This window comes from Rhyacophila brunnea, unplaced genomic scaffold, assembly GCF_057557595.1.
Source record: "Rhyacophila brunnea isolate RB1 unplaced genomic scaffold, BYU_Rbru_1.0 scaffold_13, whole genome shotgun sequence".
Taxonomy (NCBI): Eukaryota; Metazoa; Arthropoda; class Insecta; order Trichoptera; family Rhyacophilidae; genus Rhyacophila; species Rhyacophila brunnea.
In genome coordinates, this window is record NW_028232785.1 from 22094108 (window position 1) to 22113995 (window position 19888).

At 34.9% G+C, this 19888-nt stretch overlaps 1 protein-coding gene across 1 annotated transcript in view; it reads right to left on the bottom strand.

The window, feature by feature from the left end:
* The window catches only part of LOC147076930 (uncharacterized), a 28352-nt gene that overhangs the window by 1339 nt on the left and 7125 nt on the right, over positions 1-19888 (bottom strand). The window contains exons 4-7 of the mRNA XM_085940945.1: positions 18582-18737; positions 4661-4801; positions 3846-4001; positions 658-832 (exon numbers count right to left, since the gene is read on the bottom strand). Coding sequence (XP_085797071.1) covers positions 658-832; positions 3846-4001; positions 4661-4801; positions 18582-18737 — 628 coding nt within the window. The remainder of the gene's footprint in view (positions 1-657; positions 833-3845; positions 4002-4660; positions 4802-18581; positions 18738-19888) is intronic.

The following is a 19888-nucleotide window of genomic DNA, read 5'->3' on the forward strand; positions in this document are numbered from 1 at the left end:
CAATTTCATGCTACTGGACGTTGCACATGAGTAATTGCATTCCTCACACTTGAATGGTTTTTCACCAGAATGAGTCATTTTATGCGATTTCATGCTACCCGACGACACAGATGCGTAATTACATAGCTCACATTTGAATGGCTTTTCACCAGAATGTTTCATTTTATGTGTCTTCATGTTACCTACGTGTACACATGAGTAGTCACATTCCTTACATTTGAATGGCTTTTCACCAGAATGAGTCAATTTATGCAATTTCATGTTACCTGATTTTGCACACGAGTAATTACACTCCTCACACTTGGATGCCTTTTCACAAGAATGAGTCATTTTATGCAATTTCATGCTACGTGACATTGCACATGAGTAATTGCACTTGTCACATTTAAACTTTTTTTCAACTAAATGGGTCATTTCTTGATTCTTCATGTAACAAAATCGTTTCCATGAGTAATTACTTTTAACACATTTAAACAGCCTTGATTCGGAATTACTCATTTTCACGTAATGATTTATGAAGTTTCATTTGGTCGAACGATTGAAAAAAATCAAAACATATACTACACACGAAATTTTTTTTATAAAACGATTTTTTTTCCAATTCTATAACAGCCTCTAACACTTCAGGGGGTTTCACATTCGATTGAAAAATATCACCTCTTGCAATGCAACAGATTACGTTTATGTCTCCAAACCTTTCATTGTAATCCAGGACATCTTTCTTAATATCATGTTCGTCGATCAGGTCTTCCCAAGGATCTTGGATATCAGTATTCTCCGAAAACGATTTGAGACCCGCAATGGTGGTCGTTACTGAGTTTCCGGGGACAAACTAAAAAAAAAACCATTTTCAAAGAGTAATCAGTTGGTGCGACGATATTATAATTATAAAATAACACCATTTGAAGACTTGCGACCAAACGATACACTAGAAAACTTTAATAAAAGAATGTCGGCAAAACGAAAATGTGAAAGTCGCGAGTATACGCACCCACAACGAGCTAAGGAAAATATAATTCGACCTTTTCGGAAGAGAGTTGCACACTCAAGTGCAAATACCTAAAAAGTGGCATTGCAGATTGGGTATTTTGTGACTAGGGATTCCAATCCCGAATCCCCGAATTTTGGGATCCCGATTTGTTTTCGATACCTATGAATCCCGGGATTGGTAAACAGAATCCCGAAACTTTCGGGATTGATTATTTTTATCAATTTTTATGAAAAATAAAATAAAAATGAAAATATAACAAAAAAAAATCTTTTAATAACATATAAATACATTGTTATTTTTTCATAAACAAATAAGGATGTTAGCCACTTGGAATATAACGCCGTGGGACCCAGGTTCGAAACCTGGGTCTGGCAAGTACACATAGATTGAACTTACAAATTATTAACAATAAATGTTTTTCAGAGTATAAATCATACTAGATTATTTTTGACCGATTTTATCTTTGTTATTTGTGTATATAATTTTTTTTATTTTAACTATTGAAAAAAAAGCATATTCCGGGATCGTCAAATTGTAATTCCCAAATCCCGGGATCAAGGTTTTGGCTCGGGATTGGGTTCCCTACTTGTGATTATATTGTACCTATGACTACCATTGTTCCATGATGTAAAATACGCGTTTCATAATCTATTTTGTTAAGTGGGTTTTTTGCGTAGGTATGTCATGAGTTTTTGTATTTCGAGCGAGTTCTGATCGTCCATTTGTGTATTTAAAGTCTCAGGATTTATATCATTTGATCCGTCTACTTGCATTATCCCGTTTAACGATTCTACTTTTTAAAACCACTTATAATGACGAATCTAAAACAAAAAGTAATGTTCACCAAATATCCGCAGGAAGCAGATACATTTGCTTGTCCGCCCAAAAGGGTATACATGCGGAAATCATTACTTTATGTGATCATAATATCACATAATTTATATTTAATATAATAAACTCTAGCAAATACCTACCTAAATATTAAAGGCAGAACTGTATATTTCGCGCACCAGCTTATCAAGGCCAAATCTCAAGGAACGAAAACCAAACCAACGAACTAATCGTAATTTACTTCGCCTAATTGGGATAGTAAATTTAAGATCACCACACATGCCGGAATCATTATTGAACTGACTCGTAAAAATATCAACAGAGTTGACTACAAGACAGCAATTTATAGCACAAAACCAATTTTATAGTCACTCTTTTACAACGTGGATCATCAAAAGTTGAGTAGAATTATATTCCGTAGTCTTTAATGTATTCAATTTTCAGGAACTTTTCCATACAAATAATTTTAGAAGCAAGCTTACTAAAATCTATCCATCATTTTAATAATATATCAAATAAAATTCGAGCCTGAAATCATTATCGGTAATAGATAACTCAATTCGAAAGACAGTCAGCATAAAAGCAAGCTGTTTTAAAACTTAAAGCAAGAGAGCCATATGTCGTGTGTTGCTGCCAAAAGTAGGTAAGTCAATAAATTAGGTATTTACAGTTTACAATGGATTATGTGTCTATATATTAAACATGCATGTACCTATGCTAGAAAAAAATTAAGGTCACCTTTAACATTTCGTCTGATTTTAGAGGGCGTATCAAAATTCAAAATAGGAATAACTCTATAACATGATTTCGAGACATACCAAATTTTTGGGCTAACGCCATGATTAATAGAATTAAAGCCATTTTTAATTATCAGCCTTCAGCAATTCGCGTCAAATGTAAAATCCTTAATTATTAACTATTGAAGTAAACTAAATTCAAAACATGCAATAAATTTTAGTTCAAGTTAATAATAATAAAAAAATAACATGTAAATAGAATTAAGATTATATATTATTTGATGTTCGATTCTATGTATAGCTTGAAATAATAATATCGCCCAGCAAAAAAAGTCTTTAGCTCAAACAAAATTCTGAGAGATGCCGTGAAAAACCGAAAATGCAGGTAACAAAGCCCCCAACGCTGAGTGAAAGGGGATGTACCCCCAGACCGTAGGTAGAGAGACTAGTTGGTTGTCCGCATTTGGCGGCGGAAGCGACTTATTTTGATTCTTGGTGACAAAACTTTGCACCCATATGATAACAGCCTGTACTCACAATAATTGTACCTAAACCATTGCTACCCTCCCCGCCCTTCGGAGATGACATTATTTGGCCTCGAAAACGTGAGACATACGATCAGAAGGTACCCCTATATTTTTCGACCGAATTCAGCAGCTGGGAAGCGATTGACAACCAGAAGAGAAAGATAAGAATAAGACGTTTATTACATGCACGAAGAGTATTTTTGTCCGTGGACCGCTCTCACGGAGTTTTTAATGTTGTTTTCGTTGCAAATATGCTCATAAAATGATTTAAAGTATCAAGGAATGTGGTTTTAAGTCTTACACCACAAATGCCTACAGATCAATCAGAATGTCCTTAACCAGCGATTACAGTGGTACAAAAGTAAGTAAAAATTAGATTCCAGACAGTTATGATGGACGTCTGTCAAATTGAATAGTTTAAATCTTTAATTTCAGGGGGAAATTAACATAATACATGAGAAATAGCTGCATAAAGGTTTTCAAAGCAAAATACAGTTTTAATAATAAGGCTTCAAAATTATGTAAATAGATTATCTACAACGTTTAAGGAATGTCCAGGATCATGCTTCGAAAATAGCATAAAAGCTTCATTTTGACGTACGCTGAGCATGTGGGCCATTAAAACACGTAAAAAAATAAGGATGTTACATTTTCAAGACACAATTTTACGCGCTTATGGACAGGACACGCCTACAGTAGAGCAACTTTTCTTTGAATCTTATCATAGTTCGATATAAGTAAGTATTGGACAAAACTAACCTGAAATACGAGACTATCAGTGTCGGAAATCTCTTGTTTCATATAAATGCTGGTATCCGGACTGTTTGGGCGCTCTCCGGCCACATTGCATCTATTCTCCCTTTCCGCGTCTGATTCGCTTAGATCTGGTTCGGCTTTGACATCCATTTTACGTACCTATTTAAAACGGAAATGATTAAATTTTTTGAGCAGTAAGCAGAAACATAGACGTAGTCACCAACTGAAAATTAAATCATAGATAGACCACACGTTCCGTAGATAATATTATGCATTTGCACACCACTCGGCGGTGCTGCCATCGTTTGTAGCAAAATTTGAGTGTGGGATCCAAGAAATTCAAATAATAAACTATTTCCGCGAAAATTAGTGTGGTTATACTGATAACAAGTTTATTATTTTTTTCTTCTGCTGCGAACTATAGCAACAAAATGGCGGCTCGCGTCCTGGTTTCAAGTCTTAAGATAAGTCACTTACAAAACAAACATACACGTCATTTATCGATGATTTACGTTCGTCATTACTATTTAAAATATCAATCAATGTTTTACTTTTGGCCGCCTACCTCATAACGAAATCATAATAAATGGAGTAATTTCAATTTGACGTTTAACATGCCCACTAAAATCAAGCATAACGCTAATTTATAATAAGTTAATTATATAATAATTAATAGTTATATTAATAATTGATAGTTATCATAATATATAAACACGTAATCCGTTAATAACACTTAAAAACCTAAATTATCAACATACGAACCTTTGGCGGCGACCCCACAACAAAAACCACTGGCAGAGGTAAAAGAAAACACCTACTTGATTGATTGGTCTTTGTGATGCTGTGTAAGAACTTCCAGGTTGGGGGTATTCATTGCTGAACTGATACGTTGAGTCATTAAAATCCTCTTCTTTGATTTCAGGTACTTCAGATTTGATATACGACTCGACTGGAAGGTTCTGAAAAAAAAATATTTTATTATCAGATAACGAATACAATGATCAAGTTAATGTGAGCTTAAATCTTTAGAAAGGTTATTAATTCATAATGAACTAGGAGCAAGAACTTCCAGGTTGGGGGTTTTCATTAATGATCTCGCGCTTCGAATCTTCAAAGAATTCTTCAACAAGTTGAAAAATATTCTCAGATTTGATAAATATCTCGCTGACTGGAGGATTCTAAAAATAAAAACAATATGTCAAAGAAAGTATTTCTCAAAAGTACCTATAATCGTTCCTTCATTCGTCGCCCTTTATAATAAGTCACCCCAAAGCAATGCTAAGGATTGCTGGTTTGCCGGTTTCACTGTGACCGTTGGCCGGCTCGCACATCAATACTCGTCTCGTCTCCAACGTGTTGAATACGTCGATGTGACGTCATCGTTATTCACAAACATACGTTGATTGGTCGAATGCGTCTTTTTAGTTTGAAAAAAAAATTCTAGTGCCGCTATCAACAGATCGCACGCCTCTCGGACTGCGAGTCGAAGACGACAGAATGCATACGAACAACTACGAATTGGTCATTCCTATACCTGCTCGCCGGTCGCCGCATCCAAATATATATACGTTTCAATATGTTAAATGCGATTGTCGCTAAGTAGATGTGCGTGGTCTTCTAATGCGACATCGGATCGACGTTCCTATAAGGTTTGATTTATGGCTGTGCGGCAGACGAGCGAGTTTAGATGTGAGAGACGGCTTATATGATTAACTAGTTTTTATGAGTATATCTGTATTATACACACTTATTATTAACCCGGTCAGAATATTCATAGAAAATTATAATTTAGGGACATATCTGTAATATGTTTCATGCGAAGACTGCCTTAGCACTAGCACAAATCAAACATGTTTCGTATTCGAAATGGCCATTGTACCCAGTAATAAAAAATACTTTTAAGAAGTACAAGATGGCTGCATATGTATTTACATTTATTTTTAAATTGACTGATTGGTAGATCTAGACTGTAAAAAACTTGTGCGCATCTATTCTATACACAAGATTCCTATAGAGGGTATTTTATCATATTTATGTAAGTACCTATTGAGGCGGTTAATTGGGTTATGTAAGTAGAGTAGATACGTAAAATATTTCACCGTGACACAGTTCGCCGTGAGCTAACTATCGGAAAGAGATGCCAGTATACTATACGGTTTCCAATTTTATTAGATTCAATATGAAGGTACCTATTAAATTCAATTGTCATGGCTGATTTTAGCAAAATTCAAGAATGAAAACGTAACAATTTATAACCTTATATATCGGCTATTCAATCAATAGATAAATATGATAAACTACCCTCGATAGCAGCTTGTGTATCGAATAGATGCGATGAAGTAGGTATACTTCAGCAATGTAAAATGATTTTAACCCATTATAAATAGTGGAGCTGTTTTTTTTCACCCAAACATACGTTAATTTAAGTAACAGCCATTAGATGGGCTTTTTTAATCTATTACCTATAGTTCAGTAAAACTAACCTCAAATATGCATCTGCCATTGTCGGGATTCGCTTTCTTAACGTCTGGACTATTTGGAGACTCCGAGGGTACCTCAAACCAATGCCGCGGTTCTGCCACAGATCTGCCTTCATCTGATTCACGTTTGACATCCATTTTACGTGTTTAAATCAAAAATATATTGTCAATGGACTAGGTATAATTGCTCTCATCCGTGACGTTTAAGACTTACTAGGGCTGTCTAGATTTGTCAATACTTTTTCACCAATACTTGGATCGTTACTTTTATTCCGATATGATATCGACCCACTCCTACCTCAAACAGAATAATAAATCATTGATGAATCAAAACAGCCTTTTAATTATAAAAAAAATATATAAATAGTTGTGAACAGATTCTTCTTCATTAATTTTATGAAGACAGCCAAAAGTAATAAGTAGGTAGGTAATAATATATATATTTTAATGATAAGGTAATGATCACGTAAAACTGCGTTAAATGACGTGATGCCAAGTTACCTCTAAATCTTCAACTAGGGCTCGAAATGGACCGGAGCGCCGTTCCTGTTCGTAAAATCGGAAAAATTAGCACTCCGTCTCGTGGAAAAAACAACTTGACCGTCTGGGAATTGCTGATATATATTTGAGAATGTCGACGAATTCAAAGGTGCCCTTGCGGTGGGTAGGATGGAAGAGCTTGGCAGAATTGTAAAGTGCTAACAGGATTGGAGTGAGGGCCTGGTCGACGAATCTTTTAGATGAGAAGATGCGAAATGACAGTCAAAGCTTCTGTAAAATCAACAACAAAAATCGTCCACGGCCTGACGCCACATAGTTTGTACGTCACACCTTTGACTAGTTAACTCGGCTCTGGCAGTGATCATAATAAATGCTAGTTTATTTATTCATTTAATTTCTAAGTTCATAACTAAAATGATAGGAAGAACATGTACCTGAAATAATCACAAAATACGTGTGAGTAAAGAATTGTTTTGATAAGGAATCTTAAAAATATGCAAATGCATGCATACCTACCTAGATACATTTACGAAACAATTGATTTTGGTTAATATCTATAGTAAAATAACAATAATTCAGGTGTCAGTAAACATGATTACTATTCGCCAGATGTTTGATAGTTTTGGCAAGATACGAGACATAGCTTTAATTTATTCGAATAGGAAACTGGATATAGCAGGGAAACATCCATTACTATTAGCTAGTGTTGTTTTGACGCCTGACGATACTTTGGCAGGAAACACGAATTACTTCTAATTTATTCCAGTAGGAAATTCCAATAATCACTACATTACAACCAGAATTATTATTACAGTGTTGATCATGGGCCCCACATCGTGAAGGGGCCCCCAGGCTAGGATCTTTGGCGGGCCCCCTTCCTATCGCTAATGATAAAGGCAATGGGACGCTCTACAGTAGCGTTTTTCAAATGGTGTACGCGGTTAAATTAATGTGTATGTTTAGTGTTTTTACACCCATTTTAATTATGGAGATGTCGAGTGTTGATACTATGAATAATAATATGTCTGAAGGTTTTTACTATACAAGCAAATTTTCTATGTGTGTTTATCTCATTTATCTGGTCGTCTCGTCTCGCCTCGCCGGGCCCCTCCTGAGCCCGGCCCCCCTTGTGAGGGTCATGGTGTTGACAAAATCATTAGGATTAAATTAAGATTGCAGCATAAAGGTAGTCATTCAAAGCGGCGTCATCTATATGAGAACACACAATGCATTTAAAAGGTTATTTATCAGCCTAAGTCGCAAGCATCAATAAAGTATACCTAAACTGCATTGTAAACCTACTAAAACGCAAACATTTGACACCAGTATGTATATGAGGATACATTTTATACGTAAGACTTGTCACCAGTATGTATTTAAGGATATTATTTCACACATTGTAATCATTAGGGATTTTCGTCTAGACGTGTCATTTTATGTAAACCCTTTACAGGGCAAAGCATTTTTTCTTCATTTTAAACAGATCTCTATAAATTTTATGGTACCTATCTAAAAAAAATCAATATTAAATAAGTAATATTTGTAATATGTAATATACATAATAATTATGTAAGGTTTTTTAATCAACCAGTGTCCGATGAGGTGTTTTTGTTGATTTATTTGATATATTTCTTTTCAAATAAAACAAATAAATAATGGTTGTACATATTATAATATATTTAATCATTAGACAAGTTACAATTCAATTAAAAAAAATACATCTATTTATGTGATATTATTCAAAAACATAATAATGAAAAGCTGTACATTACATTGCTTACAAAAATAAGATGAGCGATTTGGCTCTCCAGCCATACTATAATAAGCACATAGACAGCTCTTTCCCTTTCCTATCCAATGAGGACAATTTATGGTATTGTTATTGGGGTTTCGTCGGCGAAGATTATTTTTATTACAAAATTTCCAATAGTTCACCTGTGCTAAGATGCTTCTGAAAAGCAGGTGAGTCTTCGGTTTTTTCCCGATCACTTTTTGATTAGTTACTAACACCGACAGAACTATCTGCCTTCAGCAAACGGCCCCTCTAGGGTACGAAAAGACCGGATCTTATATAATATGGTGGTGGCTGGTCTTATATACTATGTGTAAATATTTCAAAAGACCACTTGACAGGACTGAAATCAGCATTAACCTCCGGATCTAGAGATAAATTTTGGAGGGCCGTATGCACAGGATTGGGAGTCGCAATTATTTTCCTCCGACAAAACTCCGTTGGTATTTAAACGAATTTGAATGACCGACGACTAAAATACTTCCTGAAGTATATAATATTAAATTCAACTCATTGTAATATTTTATGGATATCAACAATCGCTGTTAAAATACAGAATCTGCTGTTAAATAAATACAAACTATTTTGAATATTATAAATACATATGAAAGCTGATATACAAGCATTGAAATATAAGGTAATGAACCTTTTCCTCCTCTCCTTTACATTTCACATAATTTAGTTTTCGATAAACCTATCCTAAGGCGACGATATTTAAAGGGGTTTTCACCAGAATGAGTCAATTTATTTAATTCACGCTACCTGGGAATACCCGTTAGTAATTCAATGCATCAAAATTAAATGGCTTTTTTCTAGTATAAACCATTGGGGGATTTCATGTGACCTAAGGTTATACATAAAGTGGCTATTTATTTCTTCCCCCAAAGCGGGACACCGAAAAAGGTAGGTACTTATCCATTTCAGGCGCCTCATACTTTCACACAAGACAAATGACAAGATAGTATTGTTTTTTCATGTCATATTAGGTAACCTATTGCATTTATTTATCTAAAGATTATCAGTAGGTATGTTTGAGTAGGCACATACAAAGCTTGAGTTCTTACATATTATTTTATTTATTAATGAAAAGTACACACATGAAAATTTATCTGATGTTATATTTTCAAAAGAACAAATTTAGTAGGTATATCTGGTGTTGATTTCAAAAACGAATGAAATTCTAGGCTGGATGTTTTCGAATTTACTTTTATAATTAACATTACGACATTCAACTATGTTTTTTCAATCGTCTACAACTTATTCATAAGTTCTATTCACTTTCTACTGGTGCATTAGTGCCGGGCAGATATGAAATATATTCAATAATTATACGAAAATTTTTGTGATCCAAATTATTGGCGCGAAAGTGTTTGAAACACTCCACCCAATGAAATTCGGTTGAAACATTCCCAGTGTTCCATTTAGACACTCCCTGTATCTGTGAATTTGTAATGTGTAAGTGAATAGGTAATATTTATGTAACCTGGTCACAAGTTTCTTTTTTTCGAAAATGGGACATTTTGGCGTCCCGAACCTGCGTTCGGGGACACCTGACACGCCACCTGAAAACGGGACGTCTGGTCAAATAAGTTATAATTAACCCTAATCATACCGGACCCGGAAATTTCCGTGATTAATTTTTATTCCTTTTAAAACCGGACCCGGAAATTTCCGGTTTTTTTTCAAGGCCGTAATTAATCTAATATTTTCAGCCATCTATTGACTTTTTCGAAAAACTTTTTATGCAGCCAAGTAAGCAAAGATTCAAACCAATCTTCTGCATCGTTTTTTAGTAGATACTACTATTATCGACTGGATCGACTTTTTTATTTAATCTATTACCTATAGTTCAGTAAAACTAACCTCAAAAATGCATCTTTCATTGTCAGGATTCTCTTTCTTAACGTCTGGACTGTTTGGAGACTGTGGATACCTCAAACCAATGCCGCGGTTCTGCCACAGATCTGCCTTCATCTGATTCACGTTTGACATCCATTTTACGTGTTTAAATCGAAAATATATTGTCAATGGACTAGGTATAATTACTCTCATCCGTGACGTTTAAGACTTACTAGGGCTGTCTAGATCTGTCAATACTTTTTCACCAATACTTGGATCGTTACTTTTATTCCGATATGATACGACATCACTCCTACCTCAAACAGATTAATAAATCATTGAAGAATCAAAACAGCCTTTTAATAATAAAAAAAAAATTAAATAGCTGTGAACAGAGTCTTCCTCGTTAATTTTATGAAGACAGCCAAAAGTAATAAGTAGGTAGGTAATAATATATATTTTTTAATGATAAGGTAATAAAACATTTCACTGTGAAGTGTGATACGTCAAACTGCATACTACGTACCTACAAGTTTCCATTAAGTCAACCGTCTGAACTGTCAAAACGTGCTACCTATGTTTTAACAACACCTCTCTTAGCTGTGTTAACTTTTAGAGCGAGATACAGTTTTGAAGGCTAATTTATTTTAACAATTATAAGACTCAATACATAAATATGATAAACTACCCTCGATAGCAGTCTTGTGTATCGAATGGATGCGATGAAGTAAGTATACTTCAGCAATGTAAAATGAATTTAACCCATTATAAACAGTGGAGCTGAGATTTTTCTTTACCCAAACATTCGTAAATTTAAGCTACATCCATTAGATGGGCTTTTTTATTTAATCTATTACCTATAGTTCGATATCAGTAAAATTAACCTCAAATATGCAACTGTCATTGTCGGGATTCTCTTCTTAACGTCTGGGCTGTTTGGAGACTCTTTGGATATCTCAAACCAATGCTGCGGTTCTGCCACGGATTTGCCTTCACCTGATTCACGTTTGACATCCATTTGACGTGTTTAAATCGAAAATATATTCTCAAAGGATTATATTACTTTCTCCCGTGACGTTTAAGACTTACTAGGGTTGTCAAGATTTATCAATACTTTTTGACAGATACTTGGATCGTTACTTTTATTCCGATTTCATATCGATACCACTTTTACTTCAAACAGATTAATAAATCATTGTCGAATGAAAACAGGCATTCAATTATAATACAGTGTAAATATAAATAGCTGTGAAGAGATTCTTCCTCGTCAATTTTATGTAGGCAGCCAAAAGTAATAAGTAGGTACTAATATATTTTATAAGGATAATGGTATTTTAGTAAATGGGAAAAATATTAACATTATACGATATGCCGATGATGCTGTGCTGATTGCTGATAGGTAGCTTAGAGTTTACACCAACAGGTAGAAAAGGTTAATGAGGTCAGTAATTCTTATGATTTAAAAATGAACCTCAAGAAAACAAAACAATTACTAGTATCAAAAATAGCGACACCAGACACCAACACAAATTTTGTCATTAACAGCGAACCAATCGAACGTGTGGCCCATTATAAATAAATATTTAGGTACATGGGTCAATGATAAATGGGACCAGTCTCAGGAAATAAAAATTAGAATAAATTGAGATCGCAAGGTGGGCCTTTCTCAAAATGAGATGCCTCCGTAGCAATCGAGACCTTAACCTAGGTCAGAGACTGCGTGTGGTACGTTGGTATATTCTCTCAATTATTTCTATGGAATGTAAGTATGGACGCTAAACCAAAGGATGTCACGGAGACTGGAAGCTTTCGAGATGTGGCTGTATAGACGCATCCTCAAAATTCCTTGGACTGCCCAGGCGACAAATGTTGAAGTTCACAATCGAATGGGGAAGGACAGAGAAGTTCTACGTAGTATCAAAACGAAGAAAATACAGTACCTACCTCGGCCACATAATGAGAGGACAAAAGTACAGCATTCCCAACTTGTCATTCAAGGAAAGATCAACGGTAAACGTAGCAGAGGAAGGCGCCGCATTTCGTGGCTTAAAAACCTCCGTGATTGGTACGAGTGCATCTCCACTGAACTGTTCCGGGTAGCAGACGACAAAGATAAGATCGCCTTAATGGTGGCCGACCTCCGCTATGAGATGGCACAAATAGAAGGAGAAGGTAATGATCACGTAAAACTTCGTTAAATGACGTGATGTAAAGTTAGGTACCTTTGTTACCTTCAAACTAGAACGTGAGTCGCCATTTTGTTGTTATGGCCGCTGTTTTTTTTTTTAATATTCAAGCAAATTTTTGATGTGTATCTCATTTATCTGGTCTTCTCGTCTCGCCTCGCCGGGCACTTCCTGAGCCCGGCCCCCCTTGTGAGGGTTATGGTGTTGACAAAAATTAATACATACCTACATAGCAATACTACAAGGTAGTCATTCAAAGCGGCGTCATCTATATGAATACAAATGCATTTAAAAGGTTATTCATCAGTCCTAAGTCGCAAGCATCGATAAAGTATACCTACACTGCATTGTAAACCTACTAAATCGCAAACATTTGATACCAATATGTATATGAGGATACATTTTATACGTAAGACTTGTCACCAGTATGTATTTTAGGATATTATTTCACACATTGTATTCATTAGGGATTTTCATCAGGACGTGTCATTTTATGTAAACCCTTTACAGGGCAAAGCATTTTTCTTCATTTTAAACTGATCTCTATATATTTTATGGTACCTATCTAAAAAAAATCAATATAAAATAAGTAATATGTAATATACATAATAATTATGTAAGGTTTTTTAATCAACCAGTGTCCGATGAGGTGTTTTGTTGATGTATTTGATATATTTCTTGTCAAATTAAACAAATAAATAATGGTTGTACATATTATAATATATTTAATCATTAGACAAGTTACAATTCAATTAACAAAAATACATCTATTTATGTGATATTATTCAAAAACATAATAATGAAAAGCTGTACATTACATTGCTTACAAAAATAAGATGAGCGATTTGGCTCTCCAGCCATACTATAATAAGCACATAGACAGCTCTTTCCCTTTCCTATCCAATGAGGGCAATCCATGGTATTGTTATTGGGGTTTCGTCGGCGATGATTACTTTTATTACAAAATTTCCAATAGTTCACAAGATGCTTCTGAAAAGCAGGTGAGTCTTTTTCCCGATCACTTTTTGATTAGTTACTAACACCGACAGAACTGTCTGCCTTCAACAAACGGCCCCTCTAGGGTACGAAAAGACCGGATCTTATATACTATGGTGGTGGCTGGTCTTATATACTATGTGTGAATATTTCAAAAGACCACTTGACAGGACTGAAATCAGCATTAACCTCCGGATCTAGAGATAAATTTTGGAGGGCCGTATCCACAAGATTGGGAGTCGCAATTTTCCTCCGACAAAACTCCGTTGGTATTTAAATGAATTTGAATGACCGACAACTAAAATACTTCCTGAAGTATATAATATTAAATTCAACTCATTGTAATATTTTATGGATATCAACAATCGCTGCTAAAATACAGAATCTGCTGTTAAACAAATACAAACTATTTTGAATAAAATAAATAAATATGAAAGCTGATATACAAGCATTGAAATATAAGGTACCTAATGAACCTTTTCGTCCTCTCCTTTACATTTCACATAATATCGTTTTCGATAAACCTATCCAAAGGCGACGATATTTAAAAGGGTTTTCACCAGAATGAGTCAATTTATGCACTTTCATGCTACCTGAGAATTGTAATTCAATGCATCAAATTTAAATGGCCTTTTCCCAGAGTAAGCCATTGTGTGATTTCATGTGACCTAGCGTTATACATAATGTGACCATTTATGTTTTCCCCCAAACCGGGACATCTAAAGAAAAGTAGGTACTTATCCATTTCAGGCGCCTCACACTTTCAAACAAGACAATTGACAATATAGTAATGTTTTTTCATATCATATTAGGTAACCTCATTTATTTATTTAAAGATTATCGGTAGGTATGTTTGAGTAGGCACATACAAAGCTTGAGTTCCTACATATTTTTTAATAGTAAATATCATTTTTCAAAAGAACAAATTTAATTTCGTAGATATATCTGGTGTTGATTTCAAAAACGAATGAAATTAAAGGCACCGTGATCACCGTGTGCTGAGAAGTGCAGATTAACATGTTATGATAAAATTGAATTCAATCAAAGGGAACAAATCCACCAAAGTTTTTGGTGGATCGGAGACGATGATCGACGACGTGAGTTTATTTATTAAGGTACATCACGCCAGTTTTTCCAAAGTACAGAATGTAAACTCCTGGTAGTACACGTACAGTTAACAAGGCGTACTGTTTTGATATAAATGGGATCCAAATAAGAGCGTGCATTTTTTTATATATGAATACTTTGAGCATAATAAATGCAAGACAATGATTGAAATTGCACATAAAAACACAAACATGGAGTGTTGCATTCAGATTTAAAGGGAAGGAATGGGAAAGGTGGAGTGAGAATTGATGATGAAATAAAGGAAAAAATCCGAAATCACATCAAATCATTTCCAGTAATGTCTTCCCATTATTGTAGAGCTTATAGTGAAAAAATGTATCTCGATGGAAGCCTGAACATTGCTACAATGTATAGGCTATACCAATAATTTTGTACGGAGAAAGATATGCCTGTAAAAAAAACATATGTAGGATACAATTTTTAACACCGCGGTGTTAAATTTGGATTTTTGTCCCGAAAAAGGACCAATGTATCACATCTTGACGAATTTTTAAAAATTCAAGCCCGGAAGAAAAAATTAGAAAAGAGGAGCAATTAGGTACCTACACAAGCATATAAAAGAAAATGACGTTGCTTCGAGTTTGGTCAAAGTTGCTTGCTTCGATCTGCAAGCTGTTCTAGCAGTGCCCTCCGGAAACATTAGTAGCTTCTCTAATAAACACCGGTTAAATACATATAATTTTACTATATACCTATGACATAACAAAGAACCAAGGCCACTGTTACTTATGGCATGAGGGCTTAGGAAAAAGGGGTTCAAACGAAATAGGTAGCTGCTTGTTAGCTTTTTACAAGTAAACCCATCACAAAATAATGTATTATATTCGGATAATTATGCGGGTCAACAAAAAAAATAATTCGTTGCTTCCCTATTAATGTAGGTACGCAGTCAATTCAATAGATCTCATTGAAGAAATCTGCCACAAATTTTTGGTTGTGGGTCATACCCAAAATTAAGGTGATGATGCCATGCATGCGTTAATAGAGCGAGAGGAAAAAAGATGTCTAAGAGACCTATACATACATTTCTGTAGCCCCATTAATACGATTAGCCAAGAAAACTGGAAAACTATATACAATATGTAAAGAAATGGACACTGGAATGGATGGCATGGCCCCCACACCCTGAAGCGGGCCCCCAGGCTAGGATCTTTGGCGGCCCCCTACCTATCGCTAAAGATAAAGGCAGTGTGATACAATAGCGTTTTCCAAATGGTGTTCGCGGTAAAATAAATGTGTATATTTAATGTTTTTTTGCATATTTTAATAAGTACATCCATTTGAATTATGGAGTTGGCGAGTATCGATACGCAATAAAATTTATATCGTACAACCACATTATTTTAAATAATAACATTATTGAAGAAAGGCGACTTTTTCTTTTACTATTGAGAATTTGTTTTTGAATTTTGAGTTTTGAATGTGTTGTTGTGTCACTTGTCTGGTCGACTCGCAACGCCAGGCCCTTCCTGAGCTCGGGCCCCCAGGCTAGAGCCCCGTCAGTCCCCCTTTGTGGGGGCCATGATGGATGGATTTCATCAACTGCAAGCTTAATTGATTTTTAAAAACTTACCAACACCATCTGTAAATAATAATTGTAGACGTTCAATGAAAACAAATACCTATAACTGACGGAGTTTATTGTGAACTATTTTTGTCCAATCTTAACAGCCTACCTCCACCCTTCGCCACTGGTGGTTACCCAATATGTGCATATACTGTTATCAGTGACTGATGTTTTGAGATGACGGCAATAAAGAACATTATGTTAACTCAATATTGTAAAGTTGTCAGTTCCATAGTGATAATTCTAATTATTGTCAGTATTCATGCAGAATTGTCAGCTCCATAGAGGGTTATGTCAGATTATTGCTCAAAACTATTAAAATCATTATGATAATTAGCATAAACAACTTCAGCCTAAAAACTACATACTATTCATAACATATTTCACTAAAAAGATAATACAAATAATAAGCCGTCACTTTTCTACGAGTCAAAACTTTTATCAGCCATTACTCGAAACTACCAATTCCTAGTTGTCCCACTATGGAACTGAGCCATCGATAAAATATCACTCTTGAATGCCATTTCACCAGAATGAGTCATTTTATGTACCTTCATCTTACCTCCCTGTACACATGAGTAATTGCATTCCTCACACTTTTGATCGCTTTTCACCAGAATGAGTCATTTTATGCAATTTCATGTTACCTTATTGTGTAGACGAGAAATTACACTCCTCACATTTAAATGGTTTGTCTCCGTAATGAGTCATTTAATGAACCTTTATGCAACTTACCTGTACACATGAGTAATTGCATTCCTTACACTTGAATGGCTTTACACCAGAATGAGTCATTTTATGCAAGTTCATGCAACCTGACGATACAAATGCGCAATTACATAGTTAACGTTTGAATGGCATTTCACTAGAATGTTTCCTTTGATGTGCCTTCATGTTACCTTTGCGTACACATGAGTAGTCGCATTCCTCACATTTGAATGGCTTTTCACCAAAATGAGTAAATTTATGCAATTTCATGCTATCTAACCTCGCACATGAGTAATTGCATTCCTCACACTTGAGTGGCTTTTCACCAGAATGAGTCATTTTATGCAACTTCATGGTACGTGACGTTGCACATGAGTAATTGCATTCTTCACACTTGAATGGGTTTTCACCAGAATGAGTCATTTTATGCAATTTCATGCTACCTGACCTTGCACATGAGTAATTGCATTCCTTACACTTGAATGGCTTTTCACCAGAATGAGTCATTTTATGCAATTTTATGCTACCTGACGTTGTACATGAGTAACTGCATTCCTCACACTTGAATGGTTTTTCACCAGAATGAGTCATTTTATGCAATTTCATGCTACCTGACGTTGTACATGAGTAACTGCATTCCTCACACTTGAATGGTTTTTCACCAGAATGAGTCATTTTATGCAACTTCATGGTACGTGACGTTGCACATGAGTAATTGCATTCTTCACACTTGAATGGCTTTTCACCAGAATGAGTCAATTTATGTAATTTCATGTTACCTGAGATTGCACATGAGTAGTTACATTCCTCACACTTGAAAGGCTTTTCACCAGAATGAATCATTTTATGCAATTTCATGCGATTTGACCTCGCACTTGAGAAATTGCATTGCTCACACTTGAATGGCTTTTCACCAGAATGAGTCAATTTATGCAATTTCATGCTACCTGACGTTGCACATGAGTAATTGCATTCCTCACACTTAAATGGCTTTTCACCAGAATGAGTCAATTTATGCAATTTCATGCTACCTGACTTTGCACATGAGTAATTGCATTCCTCACACTTGAATGGCTTTTCACCAGAATGAGTCATTCTATGCAATTTCATGCTTTTTGACCTCGCACAAAGATAATTGCAAGCCACACATTTAAATGATTTGTCTCTGGAATGATTTATTTTGTGTGATTTCATGTGACATAACTTTACACATGAGTAATTGCACTTGTCACATTTAAACTTTTTTTCAACTGAATGGGTCATTTCTTGACTCTTCATGTGACAAAATCGTTTCCATGAGTAATTACTTTTAACACATTTAAACAGCCTTGATTCGGAATTACTCATTTTCGCTAATGTGTTTTCATGTAATGATTTGTGAAATTTCATTTGGTCGAACGATTGAAAAAAATCAAAACATATACTACACACGAAATTTTTTTTATAAAACGATTTTTTTTCCAATTCTATAACAGCCTCTAATAGTTCAGGGATTTTCACATTCGATTGAGGAATATCACCTCTAGCAGTGCGACAGATTACGTTTATATCTCTAAACCTTTCATTGTATTCCATGACATTTTTCTTATTATCATGTTTGTCGATCTGTAGGTCTTCCCAAGGATCTTGGATATCAGTATTCTCCGACAACGATTTGAGACTCGCAATGCTGGTCGTTACTGAGTTTCCGGGGACAAACTAAAAAAAAACCATTTTCAAAGAGTAATCAGTTGGTGCGACGATATTATAATTATAAAATAACACCATTTGAAGACTTGAGACCAAACGTTACACTGGAAAACTTTGATAATAGAATGTCGGCAAATAGAAATGGTGAAAGTCGCGATTATACCACCCACATCGTGCTAAGGAAAATATAATTCGACCTTTTCGGAAGAGAGTTGCACCCTCAAGTGCAAATGCCTGAAAAGTCGCATTGCAGATTGGGTATTTTGTGACTAGGGATTCCAATCCCAGGATCCCGAATCTCGGAATTTTGGGATCCCGAACTATTTTCGATACCTATGAATACCGGGATTGGTAAACATAATCCCAAAACTTTCGGGATTGATTATTTTTTTCAATTTTTATGAAAAATAAAATAAAAATGAAAATATAACAGAAAAAATACTTTTAATAACATATGAATACATCATGTTATTTTTTCATAAATAAATAAAACTTTTTACTTTTACATTATTATTTATATAAAAATATTATTCACTCCATTAAACCTACTTTTTTCCAAGATTTAACTTATTTTTTCTTTCGACCATGTCCGATCCTAATAGTATCATATAACGCCGTGGGATCCAGGTTCGAAACCTGGGTCTGGCAAGTACACCAAGATTGAAGTTGCACAATATTACAAAATAAATGTTTTAAAGAGTATAAATCATACTAGATTATTTTTGACCGATCTTATCTATGTTATTTGTGTATATAATTTTCTAAATTAACTATTAAAAAAAAAGCATATTCCGGGATCGTCAAATTGTAATTCCGAAATCCCGGGATCAAGGTTTTGGCTCGGGATTGGATTCCCTACTTGTGATTATATTGTACCTATGCCTACCATTGTTCCATGATGTAAAATACGCGTTTCATAAGAGGATTTTTTGGGTAGGTATGTCATGAGTTTTCGTATTTCAAGCAAGTTCTGATCGTCTATTAGTGTATTTAAAGTCTCAGGATTTATATCATTTGATCCATCTACTCGCATTATCCAGTTTAACGATCCTACTTTTTAAAACCACTTATAATGACGAATCTAAAATAAATAGTAATGTTCACCAAATATCCGCAGGAGGCATATACATTTGCTTGTCCGCCCAAAAGGGTGTACATGC